The following is a 25,566-nucleotide window of genomic DNA, read 5'->3' on the forward strand; positions in this document are numbered from 1 at the left end:
TCCGTGCCCATATTCCTCCACTTTATATGTGGGATGCCTACCACGGCATGGCTTGCCAAGCGGTGCCACGTCTGAACCTGGGATCCGAACTGGTGAACCCCAGGCCACAGAAGTGGAACGTGCGCACTTAACCACTGCGGCACCGGGCTGGCCCCTCAGAGCTATTTTTTAAAAAACCTTTTTATACCATCCAGCAAAATTATGACAATTTATGTCTAATCATAGAGTATAAATGCATGAATTAATTTTCCTGGATCCTTGGCACAATATTTTCTAAATCTTTGCATTATGTTGACCTGCATTTCTCTCATTACTAGGGAAATTAAAATTTTCATTTAATGTTTTTGAGACATTTGACCCAAAACATTTCAATTTTTGACTTTCTCATCTTACCAATGAAGAAAATATAAACCTAAGAAAGAAAGGCATTGCTATTTTATGTAATTTTAAGTTGGGGAAGGGGTGGGCCAGATAAGGAAATATTTATACCACTGAATAAAAAAACACTAAGGTACTGTTCAATTTTCTTAGTAACATTTCCATTTTCTTGGGAACTTGACTTCCATTATACTTTCTTAAATGATAAGAACTGAAGAAAAAGAACTTACTTCCACTGTTTGATATATTGTAAAGGATTAAGATTGCATCCTGCATCAGTTAAAGCTTTTTTGTATTGCTCCAAATCAGCCTGAAATAAGAAAATACAATATGACAAAAAATTTAACTCTCATAAGAGAGACCATTTTGTTTGTTATTTGATTAATCAAAAAGTTAGACCAAAGGCATGAGTTTAAATTCTAGGCCCCTAACTAAAGTCAAGTTGTATCTTAAGAGGGCACCCAAATGAACATGTAAGATGAAAATCACATATAATAAAAATTCCCTTTGACAGGCCCCCATATCACCTATGAAGTACAGCATTTTGTCATCCTTCAGTAAGTCCAACAGAGTCAGTTTTTCTTCCACTGTTGAAACAGATTGCTTTTCCTTGGCATAAGCATTAAATCAAAGACTTGGCTTGACCAAGAATATTTCAAAACCAGAAACACAAGGGGAATGACACTGAGAGAGACTGCAGATTCAGGTTTTCCCATCTCATATTCACTCTAGACGTCCACATTCATTAACTGAATGGCAAGTGTCCTACACTTTTCAAATCACTGTTTTCTCTTTCACGCTCTTTTTAGTTCCTGATGAGGAAGTCTAGTTGAATTTGTGTAAGTTAAAGGAGCTTATCATCATAGTGACACCACTCCAACAGTTGTACAAGAGAAAAACTTTTAAGCTCACCATCAACCAAAGACATTCACTACCTTGCATTTTTGGGACTATTAATCTGACATTAGCGGTCACAACTGCTTCAAGCCTCTTAATGATCACTTAAACTTGAGAAAAGACATAATCCTTCCCCAAAATAAATGAAAATAAAATATCAAATTGAGTTTTAAATTGATCAACTTGAGTTTTAAAATCATATATTCTTAAGAAAACATTGTAAATAGGCTATTAGAATCCCAAAAGACATAAGTACACCCCCATTAATGAGAGAGAGATTTCTAAAAAGAAAACTATACTTTCTTACTGAATTGAAATACAAGTCAAGTGATGCATTCCTAGGACAAAGTAGAATTGCCCTTCAAATATTGTATTTAGTTTGCTATTTTAACATGCCTAAGATTTTTGACAAAAAGAAGCCTTACAATCCACCAGACATTAAAAAATAATTGCTACCAGCAAAACAAAGGAGTTTACAAAAGCCCTATCATCCTAGATGTCATCTCTGAAGTTCTTATGCTTGCTTGTTGCTTATCCAGTAAAATTATCCTGAGTTAACAATAGAGTTAACAGGTCCTTAACCAAGCAACAAGACTGAGACCAAAATCACTGCTTTCCTTCACAGTAAGTCAATTACCTATACACAGTTAAAAAAACTTATTTCCTCAAAAGCGACTGATGGCTCATTACAGAAAAAGGACACAACAAAATTACCCACAACCCACTCTTCCAGTGAGGAAAAAATCTTCTAGAAAGGAAAATGTGTCATTTTCCAATCATTCTTAGAAATTTATTCTGATATAAACATAGCTATTTTATTTCAATACAAAGTATTTCAACTTTATTTTTACATGAATCATATGATGGATGTGAATCTGAAGTTTAATCTCATTAAATTATAATAGTTACATAACTTTTTGGAACTCTGGGTATCTTCCTCCAGGTGACTCCTCTATATTATATAATGGACAATAGTTTTAAAAGAATTGCAAAATATTACAAAATTTTCACTTTAGGTTGAAGATAAATTCCTTGGAAGGCAAATAAGTATTAGTGGCTATAGCTTAAAGAAATGGAACTTCTAAGATCATCACATCTTGAGAAATGGTAAGACTAACCTTTCAAAAAGCATAGCAAACTTGGTTAAGTTAGTTTAGAATAGTTAGTTCCTAGAAATAAGAATTTTGGCCACTTGAATTCAGTCATATTCCAACAACTTAAAAGCGGTCAGACATTTCATGGGTGGATAGTTCTCTTGGTGACAATAAATACTAGCATAAAACTCAGCAGTAAATAGAACCAGCCTTAACAAACTGTTTTTCTTTTAAAAACAGGAATGAAGTAGTTATTTGGCCATAGTGATTTTTACTTCTATTTTGAAACAAACAAGTATACCCCCTCCCCCCAATAACTGAATACAGAGGGCATACCTCAGAAGGTGCTTGCTGTGCGCTTATATAATAGATAAGAAACAGCCTCATTTTATCTTCTGGAGTTCCTGCTACATAGGGGGAAATAGATTTAAATCTTAGACTTTCATAATTCTGGTTGTTATGTATTATTGTCAACACGATAAATTCAAGGCACATACACACGTGACAAGACGAAATATGGTTCTTGATTCTACTGATTTAAGGCTATAGGCACTACATTACAACCACAGATATGGAAAAAGATTAAATGCTGTGGGATTAAAGGGATGGGATATAGAAGTCTCTCCATTCTATCTTCGAAACTGTCTATAATATTGAGATTTACCTTTCAGATATAAACTCAAAAGCACAGAAAGGTACAGGTAGTGTAGTCATATAATTCTAAACCGGGATACTTTTGAGATGGAAACGTGATGCTAGTAATGGTTATGTAAGGACAACTGGTGTAAAAATGGGACTGCCGTGGGAAACCAGTTGGATGGTCACTCTATGTACTAGGTTATGAAACCTTGTTGGCTAAAATCATCCAGCTGAGCTTACGGTCATGCTTCTGAAATCAGGGCCAATAAATATACATTTCTCCTCTTTCAGAAACGTATATGAAGATTTGGGAAAACCATACATTTATATTAACATAAACACTGTTGTATTATGCAGTAGAATATACCTGCCTGAAATTTTAAGATAAAACACAGATTTCAAAGAAATTTCCTGCTTGCAATGGGTGCTTTGAGCTACCACTCCTATTAGCCAAAGCCCAAGACTGTCCACAAAAACTCATTTATTCTCCCCTCTGCTATTGTGTGTACTTTGGTGCAAAGTGATAAAGCAGTAGTCATGAGTAACTCAGTTTTACTACTCAACAAATAACAACATGTACTAACTCAGAATTGTTATACTTTATTATAGAATAAAAACTAGGATAATTTTTCCAAAACATGACTGATGAACCATCGATCTTTTCATAAGCTTTAGAATCCAGACATCCATTGTCAAATTATTCTTATTTCCTAAATGTGTCAAAGAATGGTAATAAAGATCAATGATAGGTTCTCCTAAGTTCTCATGCTTACAATAAATACTGTATTTTGGGCATTTTGAACTAGGTTATGAGATTCAGGGTCTTGTTTAAATCCTAGGAGAAAGCTGATACTTTTGTTTTAGCAGTGTTCAGGCCAAAGTTCCTACCAGCCTTCTGTGGGTTGTGGTTCCACTGTGGATTCTATTTTCAAAACCTTTTGCACTGCTACTGGGATCTGTCCCACTGTCCAGTGGCCAATATGGGAATGGGGAGGTCATCTAGCCCTTCACCTCTCAGTCTTTGGAATGCTGTTTAGGATCAGATTCACGCATGCGCAGCTCAGAGGTGAGCCCAGGAATTCATAAACAACTTTATGTGGTTGCTTTCCTGAGCTCCTTCCTTCTGCAGTCTCCGTGGTACTTTCCAGTTTTCTTGGCCTTCCCTTTTTGGTGCTCCAGCCAGAAAACTTTGGCTTTAGTTATCCTGCTCCATTGTGCATTTCCTGCCACTATGACTAAGCAGCTGGAGGACAAAGAGAAAAAGAGGAATGGGGCTTGCCGTAGGCTCTTGGGACCATGGCTCCTAAGATATGAGAGAAAGGCTCCTCTCCGTCAGTTTTAATGGCCTGTGGGTCCCTGCTGTTGCTTTTAATATCCTTAGCAAGTAGCATAGCCTTTTTTAATAAAAGGCACTTAGTCTGCTGGAAGAAGGAACAGTTTCCACTCTTCTTCAAGGAGAAATATATTTTATAATTGCTACAAGTTAATAAATGCCCGAAAACCTCTGCTAAGACTTTAAAGAGTCTTAGGATGGTAAGGCTTGGACAGCATCCTGATGCTTATAATGACTCATCACAGGGGAACCAAATGGAAATTGTAAAAACGTATCCTTTACAACTGTGAGTACTCTAGAGCCAGTAGCTACAGCCTGAATCCTCTTGTCATCATAAACTTCTACTGTAACTGCTCTGTATTTTAAAGTCAGAGATTCCTCACTGAGGAAAGTTGTAAGTACAATTCAGAGAGCTTCTTTTCTCCCTGAACAATTTGGGAGTAAGATGTTGACCTGCTGTCCTATCACTCCCAAATGTCAAAGACATTCTCCAATATAACAACCTCAATATAACAACTATCAAAATCAGGAAATTAGCATCGATACATTACTACCATCTAATCCTCAGATGCCATTTCAAGTTTGATAGATTGTCTCTATAATATCCTTTTGGGAAAAGGATTAAATTCAGAATCATGTGTTGTATATAGTTGTCACACCTTACATACAGTTTTCTTCTGTATGAACAGTTCCTCAGTCCTTCCTTGACTTCCATGGCCTTGATGAAGATCACAAGCTAGTTTTTTTGGTAGACTGGCTCACAATTAAGTTGTATCTGATATCTCCTCATAATTATATTCAGGTTATACATCTTTGGCAGGAATATCACAAAAGTGATACTGTATTCTTTGTATTGCACCCCCCTGGGTGGTGCAGTATTTCAACATGTCTCATTACTAATGATGTTTCACTGCAATTACCCAATAAGAGATCTGTTAGGCTTCTCCATTGTAAAGTGTTTTTCCCCCATTGTAATTAATAAGTATTTTGTAGGGAGGTACTTTGAGACGGTGTAAATATGCTGTAAAATTTCAATTTATTCATTTATTATATCTGTATGGATTCATGGCTTCCTATTTCGTCCAGTGGGTTATAATCTGTCATTACCATTATTTATTTTGATGCTCATATTGTCAGGATCTGGCTACTGAGGGCCTCTTCAAGCTGACTTCTGGGTCCTTTTGACATGTCTCATCACGTTTTGAGTACTTTCCTTGCTTTCAGACACAACAAAATGTTCCAGGCTTATTTTGTACTTTCTCTTTCTACCTCAGCCCTGGAATCAACCACTCCTGCAATGTGTCCTAGTGGAAAATATTTATAAGCTAAAATCTTTACCGTTGGGTTAGTGTCACTCCTAGACCTGCTCGGTTGGCAGGGCTAAGGAACACATATATATGTGAACATAAACACACACTCCTATATTTATTTCTCTAGCTGACAAATACACAGTGAAAATACTAAGTCCACACCAACATCTCCAATTACAATCCAATATTACAGGGTTCATTCTACTTTTCTCCGTTTCCATGTTTATAACTTCCTTCTCTGACAAGAGGAAATTTGGCTCCCTTTATATTTCTGAAATATTTACTTATTTAACCAGTCCCCTGTATGTAACAAATATCCTATCTCTGCCACCATCCCCTCGCCTGCATGGATGCCTTCTCACTCCACTTGGGCTCCGATTCCTACAACGGACCCACTCACACGCATGGACATAATTCTCACTGCACCTGGGCTGATGCTGGGTTGCTATTGTGCAGCGTCACCCTCCTTAATCTGTTAGGGCTCTTATACCGCACGCTGGACTGCTCCCACATGTCGACATTGCTCACTTCACTTGGATTTCAACACCTCCTGCTAGATTATTAACCCTCTCACTACCCCATGCGTGAACATCCCTCTCATCCTGCTCAGGTTCCAACATCTTGTTCTGGGCTAAAGTGGTACCAGACTGCCACTTGGCATGAATGCCTACCTTGCTCTGCCCTTTAAAAATAGTTTGAGAAAGTAAGGGGAAGGAAAAAGAAAAGGATCTGATTGCCTTTTTATTAGCATACTTGTTTCAACTTTACTCAAAACTTATGGTAAATAACAAGGAATAGCTCTGAAGTGACGGACGTATATATATTTTGCATTTTTTTCATTCTAAAGTGCAAATACTTTCAAAATGCTAGGTTCTCACTACAAATATAGCTTTTTAAAAGTGTGAACAATACTTATGGCTTCTCAGTAGTTTTTATGAATAGAACCCTTTAATTACAAACAATTTGGATTTTTTTTTTATTACTTTCCAATTTGGAATAAAGTCTAAAACTCATACCAAAACTATAATTCAAAAACCATTATTATTTAGCTGAGTAGCTTGTATGCAATATATAAGCTGAATAGCTTATATGCTTTTCATTCGTTTTAGAAAAGAACTGAGATTTGAATTGAAAACTATTCTGAAGTGATCAACAAGTTCACTAAAGTTTAGAGAATTTTAGAGGCTAAAACCCTATGTAGATCTCATGATCATTATAACCGAAAGCAATAATTAGATTACATTTTCTAAGTACAAGTAGTTATATCTCATTTTAAGAAAATCTAACATATATACATTTAGATAAATGTAAAGGGATTGACTAGACTTTCTTTAAAAGTCAATTCTCTAAACATTTAAAATAGAATTTAGTTTTAGATAGATCTTTTTAGGAAACTCTTTGGGGTTAGACCAAAGTAATTAACAAGTGTACAACTTAGAGACACTTGCTTTGAATATTATACCTTCAGATCTTCCTGGAACCAGCAGAAATTGAGCTTCAGATGTATCACTTTAAATAAATTAATATAAAAAGTGCTTAAATACCATCGAAGAAAAGTTCAACGAAATAAAATGCAAATCACTTTCCACTTTAGGAATGAACTTCTATGCTACAAACTTCTCAACAGAAAATAACTCATTTAATTATCTCATTATTAGCACAAACTGTCAGAAAAACAATACTTCTATTCAGAATCTTACTCAATTGAAAATGCTGGAGCATCATATGTGAAACACACATTAACCTCAAATTTATGGTACATACCATCAGGGTCTGATATTATATCTAGAAGAGATTTATCCAGAGTAGTTTTGCTCATTATTTTTTCTTCATATTCAAAATATACATCTAGTTTCCTTGCCTGTTTCAAAATAAATATTAGAATACATTAAGTAATAAAAACATATTAAAGGCCTCGCAGCTTACTATTCTATTTTCTATGATCAACTTTAAAAACAAATGTTCATTTCCTAATAGAAGTTATTTTAAAGTTTCTTACTTTTGATCACTTAATATAAAAAACAATAGACTATTTTATTTACCATATTTGACTTATAAATTCAGAATTAACTCTGTAAGTCATATATATTAGCGAAGATAAAAATCACACAAATCACAATTATTGTATTAATGAGTAACTAGCACACAAATCATATACTGTATCCCATGCAAATTAATGTCAGGTGGTCATGTTACTTTCTTAGTCTGTAAATCCACATATTTTCACCTTAAATGGACAGAAAGTTACCCTAGTTAAATTATTTTCAATGGTTTTTAAATAAAACTTTTTCTCATTAATTTTCCTTCTTAATACTTTGAAGTTTTAGTTACTGGAAAAGTAATCCAACTTAGCTTTTCTGTACGACATCCTTTCTAATTTAAAATTTGTTGATTGAAATTATCCAAATGAAATTGACATTTAGGATCCTCCAAGGTAAATAAAAAATATCATTATCAAGTATCTATTATGCTTCAGATAATACAAAAGAGAGTAAAGAACACACTTCCATTGAAGGTGTTAACAATCTAAGGGAGAGTAGAAACCATTCATGAAATAAATTAGAATACTTAGAGACACCAACAAAGAACCAAAATATAAACATAGGACATAAATATATTAAGCTAAGACAATAGAATGAAATAAACAGTTAATCAATTGTGGAGGAGGAAGTGATGAATTTTGAGTTTTGAAAGTGGTTTGGGGACATGGATAGATAGAATTCATTTCAGTTAAAGGGACTGCACCAAGACACAATCAGAATGGAGACTCTGTTCAGACTAAGGAGTGACAGACTAAGGAGTGACTTCATACATGAGGCGACAGGAAATCGTTCAGAGTCCCTCAATCCCACTCCCTTGCAGTAAGGCCAGAGCTTTAAAAGGATGAAATAGTCAGTTTAAAAATCAAAACAACATAAAAAGATATACATGGAGACCTGTCCCCACCTCTGTCCTCTTCCACCCCGTTTCCACCTGCTTCTATGGATATTTACTTTGATGATTTCTTCTATAGTTTTTCAGCTCCTTTATGCAAATGCAAGCAAATAGGGTCTATATCCTAATATTCCTCTGCTTTCTGACACTTGCTTTCACTTGACAATATATTCTACATGAGAACATGGAGAATTTCCTTATCAGTGAGCTCTTGACAGAAGTATGACAAACTCTTTAAGAGTTTTCCTTTTTATAAACTCTTCCTTTTTAAAACCCTTCATATTCTTCAGACTCCCTGACAGAGAAACTATTTTAACTACTATATAAAGCTACTTTGAATACCAAAATAGATAAGAGGTGAAGTCCTAGAAATGGAAAAATATAATATTAAAAATGGACAAAAGATATAGAAAGGAGATTCTAGGAACAAGACCATGCAAGTGGCTGTGGGACTGGAAAGGAAGAGACAGATATTTAATAATTAAATGAGATGGATACAGGAAGCAAAGTAGTGAAAAAAGTCCAAGACAACTCCTGGGGAACTCGGATGATGGTAGTAGGAACTAAGTTCACGTGAATATTAGACTGGGAAAGGCTACATGTAGGGTGAAGCCAGGAAGGGACAGGGGGAGGTGGAAAACAAGATGTTAGAGCTGCCTTTCAGGCCCTTACAATCTGCTCCAGCCAACCTTTTTTAGCACTGTTCACTAGGTTCAGTTCCCTCTAGTCACTTAAATACCTCCCTGACTTTCCATTAAACATCGTGTATACTTTTAATCCTCTAGGCTTTGGCTCAGGTTATTCTCTTAGCTTTTTAATATATTTCTCCTTCATCATCTGCCCAGAGAATTCTACTCATTTTTCAAGGTCCAGCTTCTCTGCAACTCTTCAGTCTTTGTTCTTTCCCCTTCCTGCCCCTCTCCCAATCTCCTTCGCTGAAGAATTTATTACTCCCTTAAGTATGTACTGACAGCACTTTATACACCTCTCCGTAAGAACAATGATCACACATCATATTACTCTCCTTGGTTTACACGACACCTTCTAAAACTGTAAACTCTCTCGAGCGTGTCCAATTAATCATTTAACCCTAGGGGTCTAACACAGCACCTGGCTCAAAACAAGTGCTTGATAAAATATTTGTTAGATTTCTAAACTAAGAGCAGGACGTATACAGATCAAGCAGTGATCTTCAAGTCATGAAAGTAGATAAATGAACTCCTGGAAGTGAAAAATGTAAAGAATCAGGTTTTTAGTGATTTATTATATATAATATTAATTTAAGTACGCTAAATGCCATAATGGAATCTAATGTCTGTACCCACATAAATCAGTGAACCACGTTTTTTCACTGATTTATGTAGGTACAGACATTAGATTCATTTTGCTCTTCCTGATGTATATCTTACTAACACTGTACCTTCTAATGAGCAATGGAAATAGAATCCAAAAGCAAGTTAGTCTGACTGCTAATGGGTAGGGAGTTTCTTTGGAGCTGATGAAAATGTTCTAAAATTACACTGTGGCTGTGGTTGTACAACTCTGTGAATATACTAAAACCCATTAAATTGTATACTTTAAATAGGTGAATAGTATGGTATGTGAATTAAACCTCAATAAAGCAGTCAAACAAAAGTAACTTAGCATTTCACTATACTGATTGGGAAGGAGGGAAAGGAATGAAGTAGAGATTTTCTAACCTGTGTAAGAGAATTAGTATCTGTTCAGCACCCATTATGTGCAAGGCTACACTTTCAAATGTTTGTAAACAGAACCTCAGGACCCTCTTTCTGAAACCAAATCTTGTCAGAACCCTAAACATAAAATAGATACAAGTGACGCATTAAATGTCTCTATAGAGCTCTAGGGTACCAGAGAACAGTGTTTAAAAACTATTAACTTAGATTATCCCATTTAATTCTCCAAATAACACTATGAGCTAGGAATTATTAGTCCCATTTTAAAGATGGAGAAACAGACACACAGAAACATAAATTTATTCAAGGTTACCAGAGTAGAAGTAGTAGAGAGTTGAGATTCAAATCCAGGTCAGACTCCAATGTACACCACAGATAAAGAGTAGGGAAAATTATATTTTCCTCAAGAACAATTTATGCTTCCTTTGCATATGCTTTATGAAAGAAAGTATATTTGTCAATTAGTACATAACTTGATTTTTTGGGTAATACACATAAGTATATGTGGCAAAAGGTTACTTTGTCCAGAGATGTAATATCTATAGGTCCTTTCCTTATTTTTTTAAATAAGGAAAAATACTAAGAGAAACAACTTCTATAATTCCAAAGATTGATTATTCTTATACAAGATGAGTTCAAAGGAGAATACAATTTTGATAACAAGAGTTACAAGGAAAACAGACAAGTTAAAAATATAAAACAAAATAACAAAGTCAAGATAATAAACAGATTTTTGGTAGCTTTAATAAATATCAAGATTAACTGAGTAAGAAGGGAATATTATAGAAAACCAAAGATTATGTATGAAATACAAATTATATCTAGTGAAAATAAACTCTCAGAGCCATGAATTTCTCCAAAATCCCTTTAGAAGGGCTTTCTAAGAGAGGAATCTGATAAAAAAAATCTAGTGTTTTTCTCCAAATTCCAGTTATCAGTGGACAGCCAAGGCTGATGTTTTTCACATTTCAGTATATTGCCTCAACATTTATATAAAATTAACATTTCATATATCTATCTATGGCCTTTTTTGACTGGGAAAAGCCTACTGGGTTTGAAAGGAACAAAAGAAGGAGGCACTTTTAACAACTAGCTTTTCCATTCCCTCACCATAATGGCTCCTAGGAGTCATCTGGGATGTATAAGCAGTACACATATTTTACCTTTCAAAAATACATTACCTAGAAACATTTGTCAGATGACCAATACAGGACAGGAAAGGAATTCCCTTTCCCTTCCTAGGATTGTGGGGGATTTTTCCTTCTCTTTACCATTCCTCTTTCCATCCAGCTACAGACACCACCATTCTGGGACTACCTACTCACTGCCAGCTACAACTCTCATTTCTCACCTCAGTCTAGGACTGGTTGATGACAAAGACTAGAGTAGTATTTCTTGGCCTTCTCTCTCCTCCAAGCCCAAATCTATCCCCTAGCACTAGTCAGCAGTGCAAGTAAAGGCGAGAAGGGATTAGAGAGTTATACTTCCTTTTACTATTAAGAATCCCAATCTTCTCCTCCTCCCACTTCTTACAGGAAGGAGAGGGGATGATAAACCCTTCCCTGCTGCAACACAACATCAGGAACATTCCAGACTATGGATTAAATAGGATTTTTAGGACAGGGACCAATCTGCCACATAGTATCTATAGGAAAGAATATCCTAAGCTAAAATGACTTTAGAACTACTCTTTTAGGATATAACCTATACCCAAGTTGAAGATCATTTAGATCCTAGCCTTTCTTGTTCTTTCTTTCCTCTTCCCATGTTTAGTTTCTATCATCTTTTAGGGCTGTATTTGGATATCCCTTTCTCCAGGTGGGTAGCAGCTGTATGTTGTATTGGTCTGTATATGTGACTAGAGCATAAACTCTAGTTTATACTAGATTACTTGTTCATTATTGTATGCCTTTACCCTGCAAGATGACTGGAATTCTCCAAAACGCAACTGCTTTCTGTAATATAACAAAATAGCACATTAATATACTTCTAGTTATTTAGGTGTGTATTCTGTCGCATTTCATACTGGTGGGTTTGCATGGATTTGCCAAAATGAAAAGTTATGTTGCACAAAAACCAGATGATCCATGAAAATATATTTGAAGGTGTTCTTTAACTCAGATGGCTGAAAATATTTACTATAGAGAACCTGCTCATATGCCAAGGTGACTTAGAAATCTGGAATAAAATCCATCCTTATAGCTCTACCTCACTTCTGTGCAGAGATGGGACAGCGTAATGTCAAGGTGAGGAACCTGGTTAGGATCTTCAGTTTCTACAACAGGCTATCAACCTTACTAGCTGGTTACCTCATTTCCAAAAATATGCATTTTTCTCTCAACCAAGAACACAAAATTTTTAGCATTCCAGGACCAAACCAGAATGTGTAACCTCAACTAGAGTCTCTGCTATCTAACTCTTATCAAAAGCCCAACTGAAAAAAGTGATATTAATATATCTTTTAAAGAATATGCCATCTTTCCACACTAGCTACTAAAAATTTTATTCTTAGTTTAAGAAAAGCCACTAGAATGCTATAAACTTAGACCTCACTATCTTGGTCAATCATAAAATTGACCTCATTGAATTATACTTTAATATTACACTCTTGACTATCATTACAGTTGTCAAATTAAATCCATGAGAGTAACTGGTATTAAAATACTGCATCATTACGTCACTCAACTTACTCTAGATAATGTCTAATACGAGCAATGTCTTTTGTAATATGATGCTAAGGAACACTTTGCTTAGAATAAAAAACAGAAATTCTCCTCTCTGATAATAAGTTTTTAAAAACTTCATCACATCTCTTTTTTATCTTAGTTGCCAGAAAATTCAAAGCCAAATTTGAGAATCACCATTATTAACTATATAGCAACTATTCTGAGTTGTTACTTCATTATTTTTATGGGGTGTACTAGTTGTAGAGGCTGGCTTAAATCTATTTTTGAATAAGGAAACTTTATTTACTCTATAAATTTGCTCTCTATATTAACTCCTACTAAAAATATTTAAATTCTGACTAAAATGATCTATGTAATAATTTAAAATGTACAAGAAGTGATCTTTAGAGATGACTAGTATTAAAAATACTAATGTTAGCAACCTTATCATAACAAAATACCAAAAGTTGCTTTATCTATAATATTTCCAGAGAAAATTGAGCTATACGTGGCACTTGTAAACTATTATATCTTATTTTATCATGACTCTCAGAAGCATTTAGTTTTAATTTATACCACCAACGTGTTGAACTCTTAAAAGATATAACCATGGTGGACATAGGTGAGCACTCTCCGGCCCCCTGACAGCCCTGTGCATGCATACGACTGCTCTCCTGGCTGGAGTGCCCATAGTACCGCTATGGCCCCAATGGTGGGAGTGCACCTCAGCACGACTGCAGTAACAGGTGTTGGCAGTCCTGGGCCCCTATGTGATCGCTTTCCCATCCAGTGGGAGAGCCCACAGTGCTGCCACAGATCCAGGGAGTGGCTTAGGCTCAGATCTAGTGGGGAGGCCCCACTCACCATGCACAACGGCCAGTGCAACCTAGGAAGAGGTGGTGGCAGATCTGCGCACCCAGGCAAATGACTTCCCGGCTGCCAAGAATGCCCACAGTACTGCTGCAGCCCTGCAGATGGGAGTACATCTTGGCGGGACTGTGGCAGCAGGTGGCAGCAGCCCTGAGCCTCAGTGTGATCTCTTTCCCATTCAGTGGAAGAACTCATAATGCCACTGCGGTCCCAAGGAGTGGCCCAGGCTCCAACAGGCACAGCTTCCAGGGATTGCGGCAGGTTCAGAATACACAGCTCCTGCTCCCCTGCCCTCCTGGTGGTGGCAGGTAGAATGTGCAACCAGATACTACCATTATGTGAAGGCACAAATCCACTCCATCAAATAGTATGAAGTGGTATATTAATACTCCAGACCAGAAGGAAAAATCCAGAAACCAATCCTGAAGGCACAGAAATTTAGAATCTAAATGACAGAATTCAAAATAGCTACCATGAAATAATTCAACAAGTTACAGGAAACCTCAGAAAAGTAGTTCAATAGAATCAGGAATAAAATTAAGGAACAGAGGGAATTCTTCACAAAAGAGATTGAAACTATAAAGAAAAACCAATCAGAAGTGTTGGAGATGAAAAACAACAAATGAGATAAAGAAAAACCTGGAATCCTTAAATAACAAAGCTGATATTACAGAGGATAGAATTAGCAACAAATACAGAAAAGCTTCAGATGGAGAAAGAACTAAGAACAAAAAGAAATGAAGAAATTATCTGAGAAATATCTGACTCAATTAGGAAATGCAACATAAGGATAACAGGTATTCCAGAGGGAGAAGAGAGGGAGAAAAGAGCAGAGAGATTGTTCAAAGAAATAGCTGAGAACTTCCCAAATCTGGGGAAAAAGCTGGAATTACAAGTAAAAGAAACTAATAGAACTCCTATTATGTAAAAAGATCTTCTCCAAGGCATATATTAGTAAAACTGGCAAAAGTCAATGACAAATAAAAATATAAAGGGCAGCAAGGAAGAAGAAAATAACCTATAAAGGAATCTCAATCAGGTTTTCAGCAATTTCTCAGCAGAAACCTTACAGGCTAGGAGAGAATGGAATGACATATTCAAAATTCTGAAAGGCAAAAACCTTCAGCCAAGAATACTCTATTCAATGAAAACATCCTTCAGATATGATAGAGAAATAGAGAAACTTTCCCAAACAAAAGCTGAGGGAATACATCGCCATAAGACCCCCGGCCCCAACAAGAAACGATCAACAAGGCCCTCACAACTGAAAAAAAAAAGAAAGGGGTTACAAGGCCTTGAGCAAGGAGATAAACAGGCAGATAAAATCAGAAAATTGCAACTCTCTATAAGAACAGGTTAGCAAACAATTATAACATTAAAGATAAAGGGGGAAAAAAACATCAAGGATAAACATAATCGGTTTATTTTTAACCACAAACTCACAATACAAAATGGAATAAGTTGTGACAAGAGTAACTTAGATGGGGAAGAGGAAAGGGATGGAACCTGATTAGACTAAGGAACTAAGAGGCTATCAGAAAATGGACTATCTCATCTATGAGATCTTTTATACAAACCTCACAGTAACCACTAAACAAAATATCAGAACACAGACACAAATGATAAATAAAGAGAAAACTGAGAAAACTATCACAGAGAGCCACCAAACTGAACTGGCAGTCCGAAATACACAGGATGAGAAACAAGGGAAATACAGAAGTACTGGAAAACAAGTGATAAAATGGCAGCATTAAGCCCTCATATATTAATAATCACTCTAAATGTAAATGGATTGAATTCTCCAATCAAAAGACAGCAAGTGGCTGGATGAGTTAAAAAACAGGACCCAACATGCTATGTCCAGGAAACACATCTCAGCTCTAAAGACAAACACAGGCTTAGAACAAAAGGATGGGAGACAATACTCCAAGCTAATGGCAAACAAAAGAAAGCAGGTATTGCCATACTTACATCAGACAAAGTAGACTTCAAGATAACAAAGGCAGTGAGAGACAAAGAGGGGCAGCATATGACAAAAGGGACACTCCACCAAGAGGACGTAACACTTATAAATATACATACACCTAACACAGAGCACCAAAGTACATAAAGCAACTATTAACTGACCTAAAAGGAGATATTAACAGCAACACAATAATAGTATGGGACCTTAACACCCACTTATATCAATGGATAGATCACCCAGACAGAAAGTCAACAAGGAAATAGTGGAACTAAATGAAAACCTAGACCAGATGGACTTAAGATATATAGAACATTCCATCCCAAAACAGCAGAATACATATTCTTCTCAAGTGCACATGGAAAATTCTCAAAGATGGACCATATGTTGGGAAACAAGGCAAGCCTCAATAAATTTAAGAAGATTGAAATCATATCTAGTATCTTTTCTGATCATAATGCTATGAAACTAGAAATCACCTACAAGATCAAAGTTGGGAAAGTGACAAATATGTGCAGACTAAACAACACGCTACTGAACAACCAATGGATCACTGAAGAAATTAAAGGAGAAATAAAAAAATATCTGGAGACAAATGAAAACGAAAATACACCATACCGATTCATAGGGGATGAAGCAAAACTGGTCCTAAGAGGAAAATTCATAGCAATACAGGCCCACTTTACAAACAAGAAAAATCTCAAATAGGCAATATTAAATGACACCTAAAAGAACTAAAAAAAGAAGAACAAAGCCCAAAGTCAGCAGAAAGAGGGAAATAATAAAAATCAGAGCAGAAATAAATGAAATTGAAACAAAAAAAAAAAAACAGTAGAAAGGGTCAACGAAACAAAGAGCTGGTTCTTTCAGAAGATAAAATTGACAAACCCTTAGGCAGACTCACTAAGAAAAAAAGGAGAAGGCTCAAATAAATAAAATTAGAAATGAAAGAGGAGAAATTACAATGGATACCACAGAAATATAAAGAATTACAAGAGAATACTATGAAAAACTATATGCCAACAAATTGGACAACCTAGAAGAAATGGATAAATTCTTAGACTCATACAACCCCCCAAAACTGAATCAAGAAGAAAGAGAGAATCTGAATAGACCAATCACAAGTAAAGAGATTCAAACAGTAATCAAAAACCTCCCCAAAAATAAAAGTTCAGGACCAGATGGCTTCTCTGCAGAATTCTATCAAACATTCAAAGAAGCTTTAATACCTATCCTTCTCAAACCATTCCAAAAAACTGAAGAAGATGGAACACTTACTAACACATTTTACAAGGCCAACATCATCCTGATCCCAAAGCCAGACAAGGACAACACAAAGAAGGAAAATTACAGGCCAATATTGCTGATGAACATAGATACAAAAATCCTCAACATAATATTGGTAAACTGAATACAGCAATACATTAAAAGGATCACACACCATGATCAAGTGGGATTTACAGCAAGGATGCAGGGATGGTTCAACATCCACAAACCAATCAAGGTGATACACCACATTAACAAAATAAAGAATAAAAACCACACGATCATCTCAATAGATGCAAAGAAAGCATTTGTTAAGATCCAAGATCCATTTATGATAAAAACTCTCAATAAAATGAGTATAGAAAGAAAGTACCTCAACTAATAAAGGCCATATATGACAAACCCACAGCCAACATCATACTCACTGGGGAAAAACTGAAAGCCATCCCTCTGAGAACAGGAACAAGACAAGGGTGCCCGCTCTCACCACTCTTATTCAACATGGTACAGGAAGTTTTGGCCAGAGTAATTAGGGAAGAAAAAGAAATAAAAGGTATCCAAATTGGCAAGGAATAAGTGAAACTCTTGCTGTTTCCAGATGACATGATTTTATATATAGAAACCCCTAAAGAATCCATTGGAGAACTATTAGAAATAATCAACAACTATAGCAAAGTTGCAGGGTACAAAATCAACTTACAAAAACAGTTGCATTTCTATACTCTAATAATGAACTAACAGAAAGAGAACTCGAGAATACGATCCTATTTACAATCACAACAAAAAGAACAAAATACCTAGGAATAAATTTAACCAAGGAGTTGAAAGACCTATACAATGAAAACTATAAGACATTATTGAAAGAAATTGATGATGGCACAAAGAAATGGAAAGATATTCCATGCACATGGACTGAAAGAATAAATATGGTTAAAATGTCCATACTATCTAAAGCAATCTACAGATTCAGTGCAATCCCAATCAGAATCTCAATGACATTCGTCATGTAAAGAGAACCAAGAATCCTAAAATTCATATGGGGCAACAAAAGACCCGAAATAGCTAAAGCAATCCTGAGAAAAAAGAACAAAGCTAGAAGCATCACAATCTCTGACTTCAAAATATACTACAAAGCTACAGTAATCAAAACACTGTGGTACTGGTACAAAAACAGAAAGACAGATCAATGAAACAAAACTGAAAGCCCAGAAATAAAACCATACATCCAGGGACAATTAATCTTTGACAAAGGAGCTAAGAACATACATTGGAGAAAGGAAAGTCTCTTCACTAAATGGTGTTGAGAAAACTGGACAGCCATATGCAAAAGAAATGAAAGTAGACCATGATCTTTCACAATACACAAAAATTAACTCAAAATGGATTAAAGACTTGAAAGTAAGATGTGAAACCACAAAACTCCTGGAAGAAAATATAGGCAGTACACTCTTTGACCTTGGTCTTAGAAGGATCTTTTCAAATACCATGTCTTCTCGGACAAGGGAAACTAAAGAAAAAATAAACAAATGGGACCTCATCAGACTTAAGAGCTTCTACAAGGCAAAGGAAATCAGGAACAAAATGAAGACAACCCAATTGGAAGAAAATATTTGCAAATCATATATCTGACAAGGGGTTAATTTCCAAAATATCAACAACAAAAAACAACCCAATCAAAAAATAGGCAGAGGGTATGAACAGACATTTTTCCAAAGAAGATATACGGATGGCCAACAGGCACATGAAAGATGTTCAGCATCACTAACCATCAGGGAAATGCAAATCAAAACTACAATGAGATGTCACCTTATACCTGTTAGAATGGCTATAATTACCAAGACAAAAAATAACAAATGTTGGAGACAATGTGGAGAAAAGGGAATCCTCATACACTGCTGGTGGGAATGCAAACCAGTACAGTCACTACAGAAAACAGTATGGAGATTTCTCAAAAAATTAAAAATAGGGGCTGGCCCAGTGGCGCATCGGTTAAGTGTGCACGTTCTGCTTTGGCAGCCTGGGGTTTGCCGGTTTGGATCCTGGGTGCAGACATGGCACCACTTGGCAAGTCATATTGTGGCAGGCATCCCACATATAAAGTGGAAGAAGATGGGCAAGGATGTTAGCTCAAGGCCAGTCTTCCTCAGCAAAAAGAAGAGGATTGGTGGCAGATGTTAGCTCAGGGCTAATCTTCCTCAAAAAAAAAAAAAACACAACAAAATTAAACATAGAAATACCATATGACCCAGCTATTCCACTACTGGGTATTTATCCAAAAAACTTGAAATCAACAATTCAAAGAGACTTATGCACCCATATTTTCACTGCTGCATTATTCATCACACGCAAGACATGGTAGCAACCCAAGAGCTGATCGGCTGATGAATGGATAAAGAAGTTGTGGTATATATATATACAATGGAATACTACTCAGCCATAAAAAACCAAAATCATCCCATTTGCAATAACATGGATGGACCTTGAGGGTATTATGTTAGGTGAAAAAAGCCTGACAGAGAAAGACAAACACTGTATGACTTCACTTATATGTGGAAGATAAACAAATACATGGACAAAGAGAACAGATTAGTAGCTATCAGAGGGGAAGGGGGTTAAGGGGTGGGCATAAGGGGTAAATGGGCACATATATATGGTGACTGACAATCATGTACAACTGAAACTTCACAATGTTATAAATTATGACCTCAATGAAGAAAAAAAAGATATATCCAGGAAAAGAAGAGCAAATTAAATCCAAAGTAAGCAGAAGAAAAGAAATGATAAAAATCAGAGCAGAAATCAACGAAATTAAAAACAAGAAATCAATAAGGAAAATCACTGGAACCAAAAGCTGGTTCTTTGAAAAGGTCAATAAAAGTGATAAACCTCCAGCCAGATTAACTAAGAAAAAGGAGAGAAGACACCAATGACTAATATCAGAAATGAAAAGAGGTGCCATCATTACTGATCTCATGATATTAAAAGGATAATAGACGAATATTTTGAACTCTATGTCCACCAACTTGATAACCTAGATGAAATGAACCAATTCCTTAAAAAACATAATCTACCAAAACTCATCTAAGGAGAAACAATCTGAATAGGCCTGTATCTATTAAAGAAACTGATCAATAATCTATAACCTTTTAAAACAGAAAGCATCAGGTCTAGGTGGGTTCATTAGTGAATTCTACCAAACATTTAAGAAAGAAATTATACCAATTCTCTACAATCTCTTCCAGAAAATAGAATGCAAATGATGGGAAACTAGATGCTTTTCTGCTAAGATCAAGAACAAGGTAAGGATGCTCCCTCTCACACTCCTATTCAACACTATACTGGAACTCCTAGCTAACACAATAAAAAAGAAAAGGAAATAAAAGACATACAGATTGAGAAGAGAGAAATAAAGCTTTGTTTGCAGACGATGCAATTATCTATGTAGAAAATACCAAAGAAACACAAAAAAACTCCTGGAACTAGTATGTGACTACAGCAAGGTTATAGGAAATAAGGTTAATATACAAAAGTCAACTGCTTTCCAATATACTAGCAACGAACAACTGAAATTTGAAATTAAAACACAATACCATTTTCATTAGTACTTAAAAAATAAATGAATGAAATACTTATAAATCTAACAAAATATGTATAAGATCTATATGAGGAAAACTACAAAACTGATGAAAGAAATCAAAGAAGAACTAAATAAAGACATATTCCCTGTTCAGGAATAGAAGACTCAATATTGTCAAAATGTCAGTTCTTCCAAACTTGATATATAGGTTCAACACAATCCCAATCAAAATCCTAGCAAGTTATTTTGTGGATATTGACAAACTGATTCTAGGGTTTATACGAAGACATGAAAGACCCAGAATAACCAACACAATATTGAAGAAGAATAAAAAGGATGAAGGACTGACAATATCTGATTTTAAGACTTACTACTAAGCTTCAGTAATTAGGACAGTTATGGTATTGGTAAAAAAAAGTAGACAAAATATATCGACGAGAGTGCAGAAAAAGACCCACGAAAAGTTGGCATGATCAATCTTTTTAATTTTAGACATTTTAATAGATGTGTAGTAGCATCTCATTGTGGTTTTAGTTTGTATTTTTCTAATAACTATTGATGGTGAACTTGTCATCTGTATATGGTTTTTACTCAAGTCCGTTCAAATCTTTTGTGCATTTTTTGACTGGGTTGTTTATTTTGAGTTTTGAGAATTCTTCATTTCTCAGTTTAATCTTTATGAATCTAATTGTTAAACTGATCCTTGCTAAATGACAATACTTCATTTTCACAAAAGCAGATAGCAGAGAAGTGAGAACAAATTGCTAGAGAAAAGTAATTTCACACTTTTTTTTTCAAGACTGGAAGTAGTCTCCAGAAATTTACAGTGAGTGAGAAGTTGAAGGATATTCTACTCACTCAAGAGCTATCTTTGGTCATACTTGGAGAAAGGAAACTTCTTCGAGTTCTGATAGTGGCTAATCTTACTTGGGATGAGAAGAGGTAAAAGACAGTGATAACTTGTCCACTGGAGACTTTCTGTTACAGAATATATCTTCCCCCTGCCTTGAAGAAAAGACACTAAGGTTGTATGAACATTCACTTGGTTTGTATACTGGATAAGAGATTATTTTAAATAGATCAGTCAAAATCTAGCCAGACCAATAGACACATGAAAAGATGCTCATCATCACTAGTCATCAGGGAAATGCAAATCAAAACTACACTAAGATATCACCTTACACCTGTTAGAATGGCAAAAATATCCAAAACCAAGAGTGACAAATGTTGGAGAGGTTGTGGAGAAAAAGAAACCCTCAAACACTGTTGGTGGGAATGCAAACTGGTGCAGCCACTATGGGAAACAGTATGGAGATTTCTCAAAAAGTTAAAAATAGAAATACCTTATGACCCAGCCATCCCACTACTGGGTATCTATCCTAAGAACCTGAAATCAGCAATTCCAAAAGTCCCATGCACCCCTATGTTCATCGCAACATTATTTACAATAGCCAAGACGTGGAACCAACCTAAGTGCCCAGAAACTGATGATTGGATAAAGAAGATATGGTATATATATACAATGGAATACTACTCAGCCATAAAAAAGGACAAAATCGTCCCATTCACAACAACATGGATGGACATTGAGGGTATTATGTTAAGTGAGATAAGCCAGACAGAGAAAGATGAACTCTGTATGATTCCACTCATAGGTGGAAGTTAACATATAGACAAAGAGAACTGATCAGTGGTTACTAGGGGAAAGGGGGTTGGGGGAGGACACAAAGGGTGAAGTGGTGTACACACAACATGACTAACAATAACATACAACTGAAATTTCACAAGGTTTGTAAACTATCATAATCTTAATAAAAAAGGGGAAAAAAATCTAGCCAGAGAAATGTTTTGATTTCTAGTACAGTAAAATTTCTTCCCTACTGTGATCAGGAAAGTAGCGATAAGTTAATCAAAGTCAGCTAATGTAAAGAATGATAAAGAATCTGTGTTGTATACATACGTTTTAAACATCACCTTTTAACTTAAGACCTAACGTGTACAATTGTCTGTCCATCTTGATGTAGGTTTAAGACCTTTTCTTTGAGTACAGAGGTTCACTGACTGAAACGTTTTTCTTTCTTGTATAAAGCACACTTATAAGGGATTACCTATGATTTCCAGTTTCAGTTCTTTTGAAGTGGAACAAAAATATTTATAGAGATTTGCAAAGCAATTTTAGTATTTTTCAAGACTTTCCGATCTTTCGCAGTTTTAACTCACTACTACTTTAAACAATAATTAAATGGTCCATCACTGAGTCTTTCTAAGACATGTAACTTAGTTTTATAGACACAATCCTCTTTTTTTACTCATACAATGTTAAAATAAACTGGAATCAAATACAAATAACTCTTTGGTAAGCAAAAAATTGAATCTGTGAAGCATACTAGCTGCCAGTTGTCAGCAGGTCAATAATGTGGCCAGCAGCCGTTATGTTTTATGGAAGGACTAAAGGCATCAATTAATTTGGAGTGTTGACTAGTAGAGAGCAATTAAGAGAGTTTCCACTTTCGGGGCTGGCCCCGTGGCTGAGTGGTTAAGTTCACGCGCTCCACTTTGGTGGCCCAGGGTTTGGACCCTGGGCACGGACATGGCACCACTCATTAGGCTATGTTGAGGCAGTGTCCCACACGCCACAACTAGAAGGACCCACAATGAAAATATACAACTATGTACTCAGGGGATTTGGGGAGAAAAAAGCAGGAAAAAAAAAAAGATTGACAACAGTTGTTAGCTCAGGTGCCAATCTTTAAAAGAAAAAAAATAACTAGCCCTTAAAAAAAAAAAAGAGAGCTTCCACTTTATTTTGAAAGCTTATCTTCCCCTAAGAAAGATAAAGTAGGTGAGCCAAAGGAAAATTAGCCCCCTGGAGGAGAGGCTGTAGTCAAAAGCTAGCATCACTGGCAAGGTCTGAGTCTTATTCAGAGTGTGGACCTAAGGCAGTACATGACTGCTTGATCAGATGAGTCTTTAGATTTAATTCACTACCCCTTAACTTTCTCCACAAGAAGCAGCAAAACAAACATGAGGATTCAGCACCAATGACGCCTCAATCCACAACAGTTGATTAACAGCTTGTCTTTTGCTGGCTACATCAGGACGGAGCACTCAGATGGTAGAGCTCTTCCTTTCAGGTGGGAGCATTAGGGGAAAGAGCACATAATGCCATTCCCATCTCTTATCTACTATGACTTACACGCAGGCATCTTTTCCTTTTGTTAGGTATCTGATGCTAAGAGTACTTGATTCATTTTGACTATGCAGGTAGGCTAAAAACAGAGTAAATGAAAATTTGTCTATAAACTAGTTAAGTAGTCCAAGAAGCCATTTCCCAATATCCAAGAGGGGAAAGTCATAATTGTATTAAAAATGAAAGAACTGCTAAAGAAGAGGTTTAAAAGGTATGGATTACTCAAAACAAATGAGGATTCAACAATTTACTCTTTAATCTATTAGACCAAAATTAACTACTCAAGCCACTAAAATCTTTAGAATGTCAATAAACATACGTGATAATATTTGCCAAAGTTGTTGCAAACTAGTGTGCTCTTTCTAACTTTCCAGCAAAGTATCGATTGCTGGATAACTGCCAGGACCTCTAAAGAAATTCATTTCTTCCAGTACTGTGCTTCAGAAAGTGATCTAAGGAAAGGTAAGCAGCAGCTATGAACTAAACATTCCAAAAGGAGAAATATGCAAAAGTGTAATACAAATACCAAGAGAAGTGTTCTGAGATCTCTGCACAAAAAGTCATAAAATTCTTGCAAATAATAATAAAAAATACTTATTGCCTAGGTGACTAAATATTTACAAAGAAGTGAAGCTCAGATGGTCGATAAATTCTAGGGAAAAGACCAAGAGATCATGGAGAAAAACACTTCTTTAATTAACATGATAGCCAGAGGTAGATGGTATAATACAGTAGCATACAATTAAACATGCCACTTAAAAGTAAATATTATAAAGTTGGAAATTTAATAATTATGGAAAATTATATGAAGAAATTTTATAACTAGGAGTAATGAGAAATAATGGAAACAATAGAGTTTATGTGCTAGTTTTGACAAGGGAGAAGAACAGCTTAAAAGAGATGGTCAACATTACAAGAGGACTCTTCACAGGAAACAGCCCAATTTTTCTATACTAATAGATTTTCTTATATCAGGATAATGCTTTTAGAATATGTGGTTTATTAATTACAACTATAATTTACATGTAAATATTTAAAATAATGCTTTTAGAATATGTGGTTTATTAATTACAACTATAATTTACATGTAAATATTTAAAATAAACATGCTCCTTTACCTATGGTATAAAAAAAAAATATTAATTTGGATTCTTAGAATGACCCAAAGAGAAATACTGTGTCCTATACATGACATTATTTTTCCTCTGCAAGTGCATGTCCTTTATAGCATAGTTTCTTTAAATCAGATCCGTTAGGAAAAGGGTGTCTTTCTTGAGTTCCAGCAAAACAATTATTCCAAAATGTGTAGTTTTTATATAAAACCACTTAACACCTTAAATAACAGATTAGTTTCTTAGCATAAGATGCTCTGCCAGACAATCAGCAGCCCTGGAAGAAATTTTTCTATAAAGAAAGCCAAGTGACCAGGTCTTAAAGCAGAATTGTTTGGGTCAGGCATGGTGGCATATTAAAGGATCTCAGACAGAAGGCTGCTGTTAGCACAAACTGATTCTGAAAAACTCATATAAAATCATTAGTGTAAAATCAAAAATAAGCATCATAAAAAATTTCCTTAAGTAAATTTTGCCTTAAAAAACACTATTTTTCACCAATATAGCTACACTAGCCATCTTCCAGTTCCACACTTATTTCCAGAACTCACCTGTCCCTCACATTCCTTAGTCCATTCTCCAGTTAAAACACAAATCAGATCACGTCATTAATCTCCAATGATTTCCCATCATACTTAAA

General features: G+C 35.5%; 1 protein-coding gene across 1 annotated transcript in view; it reads right to left on the reverse strand.

Moving 5' to 3' along the window:
- SCFD1 (sec1 family domain containing 1) overlaps positions 1-25,566 on the reverse strand; it is a 100,247-nt gene that overhangs the window by 32,034 nt on the left and 42,647 nt on the right. Inside the window, exons 15-17 of the mRNA XM_046653917.1 lie at positions 7,416-7,512; positions 2,706-2,776; positions 609-688 (exon numbers count right to left, since the gene is read on the reverse strand). Coding sequence (XP_046509873.1) covers positions 609-688; positions 2,706-2,776; positions 7,416-7,512 — 248 coding nt within the window. The remainder of the gene's footprint in view (positions 1-608; positions 689-2,705; positions 2,777-7,415; positions 7,513-25,566) is intronic.

This window comes from Equus quagga, chromosome 2 (genome assembly GCF_021613505.1).
Source record: "Equus quagga isolate Etosha38 chromosome 2, UCLA_HA_Equagga_1.0, whole genome shotgun sequence".
NCBI lineage: Eukaryota > Metazoa > Chordata > Mammalia > Perissodactyla > Equidae > Equus > Equus quagga.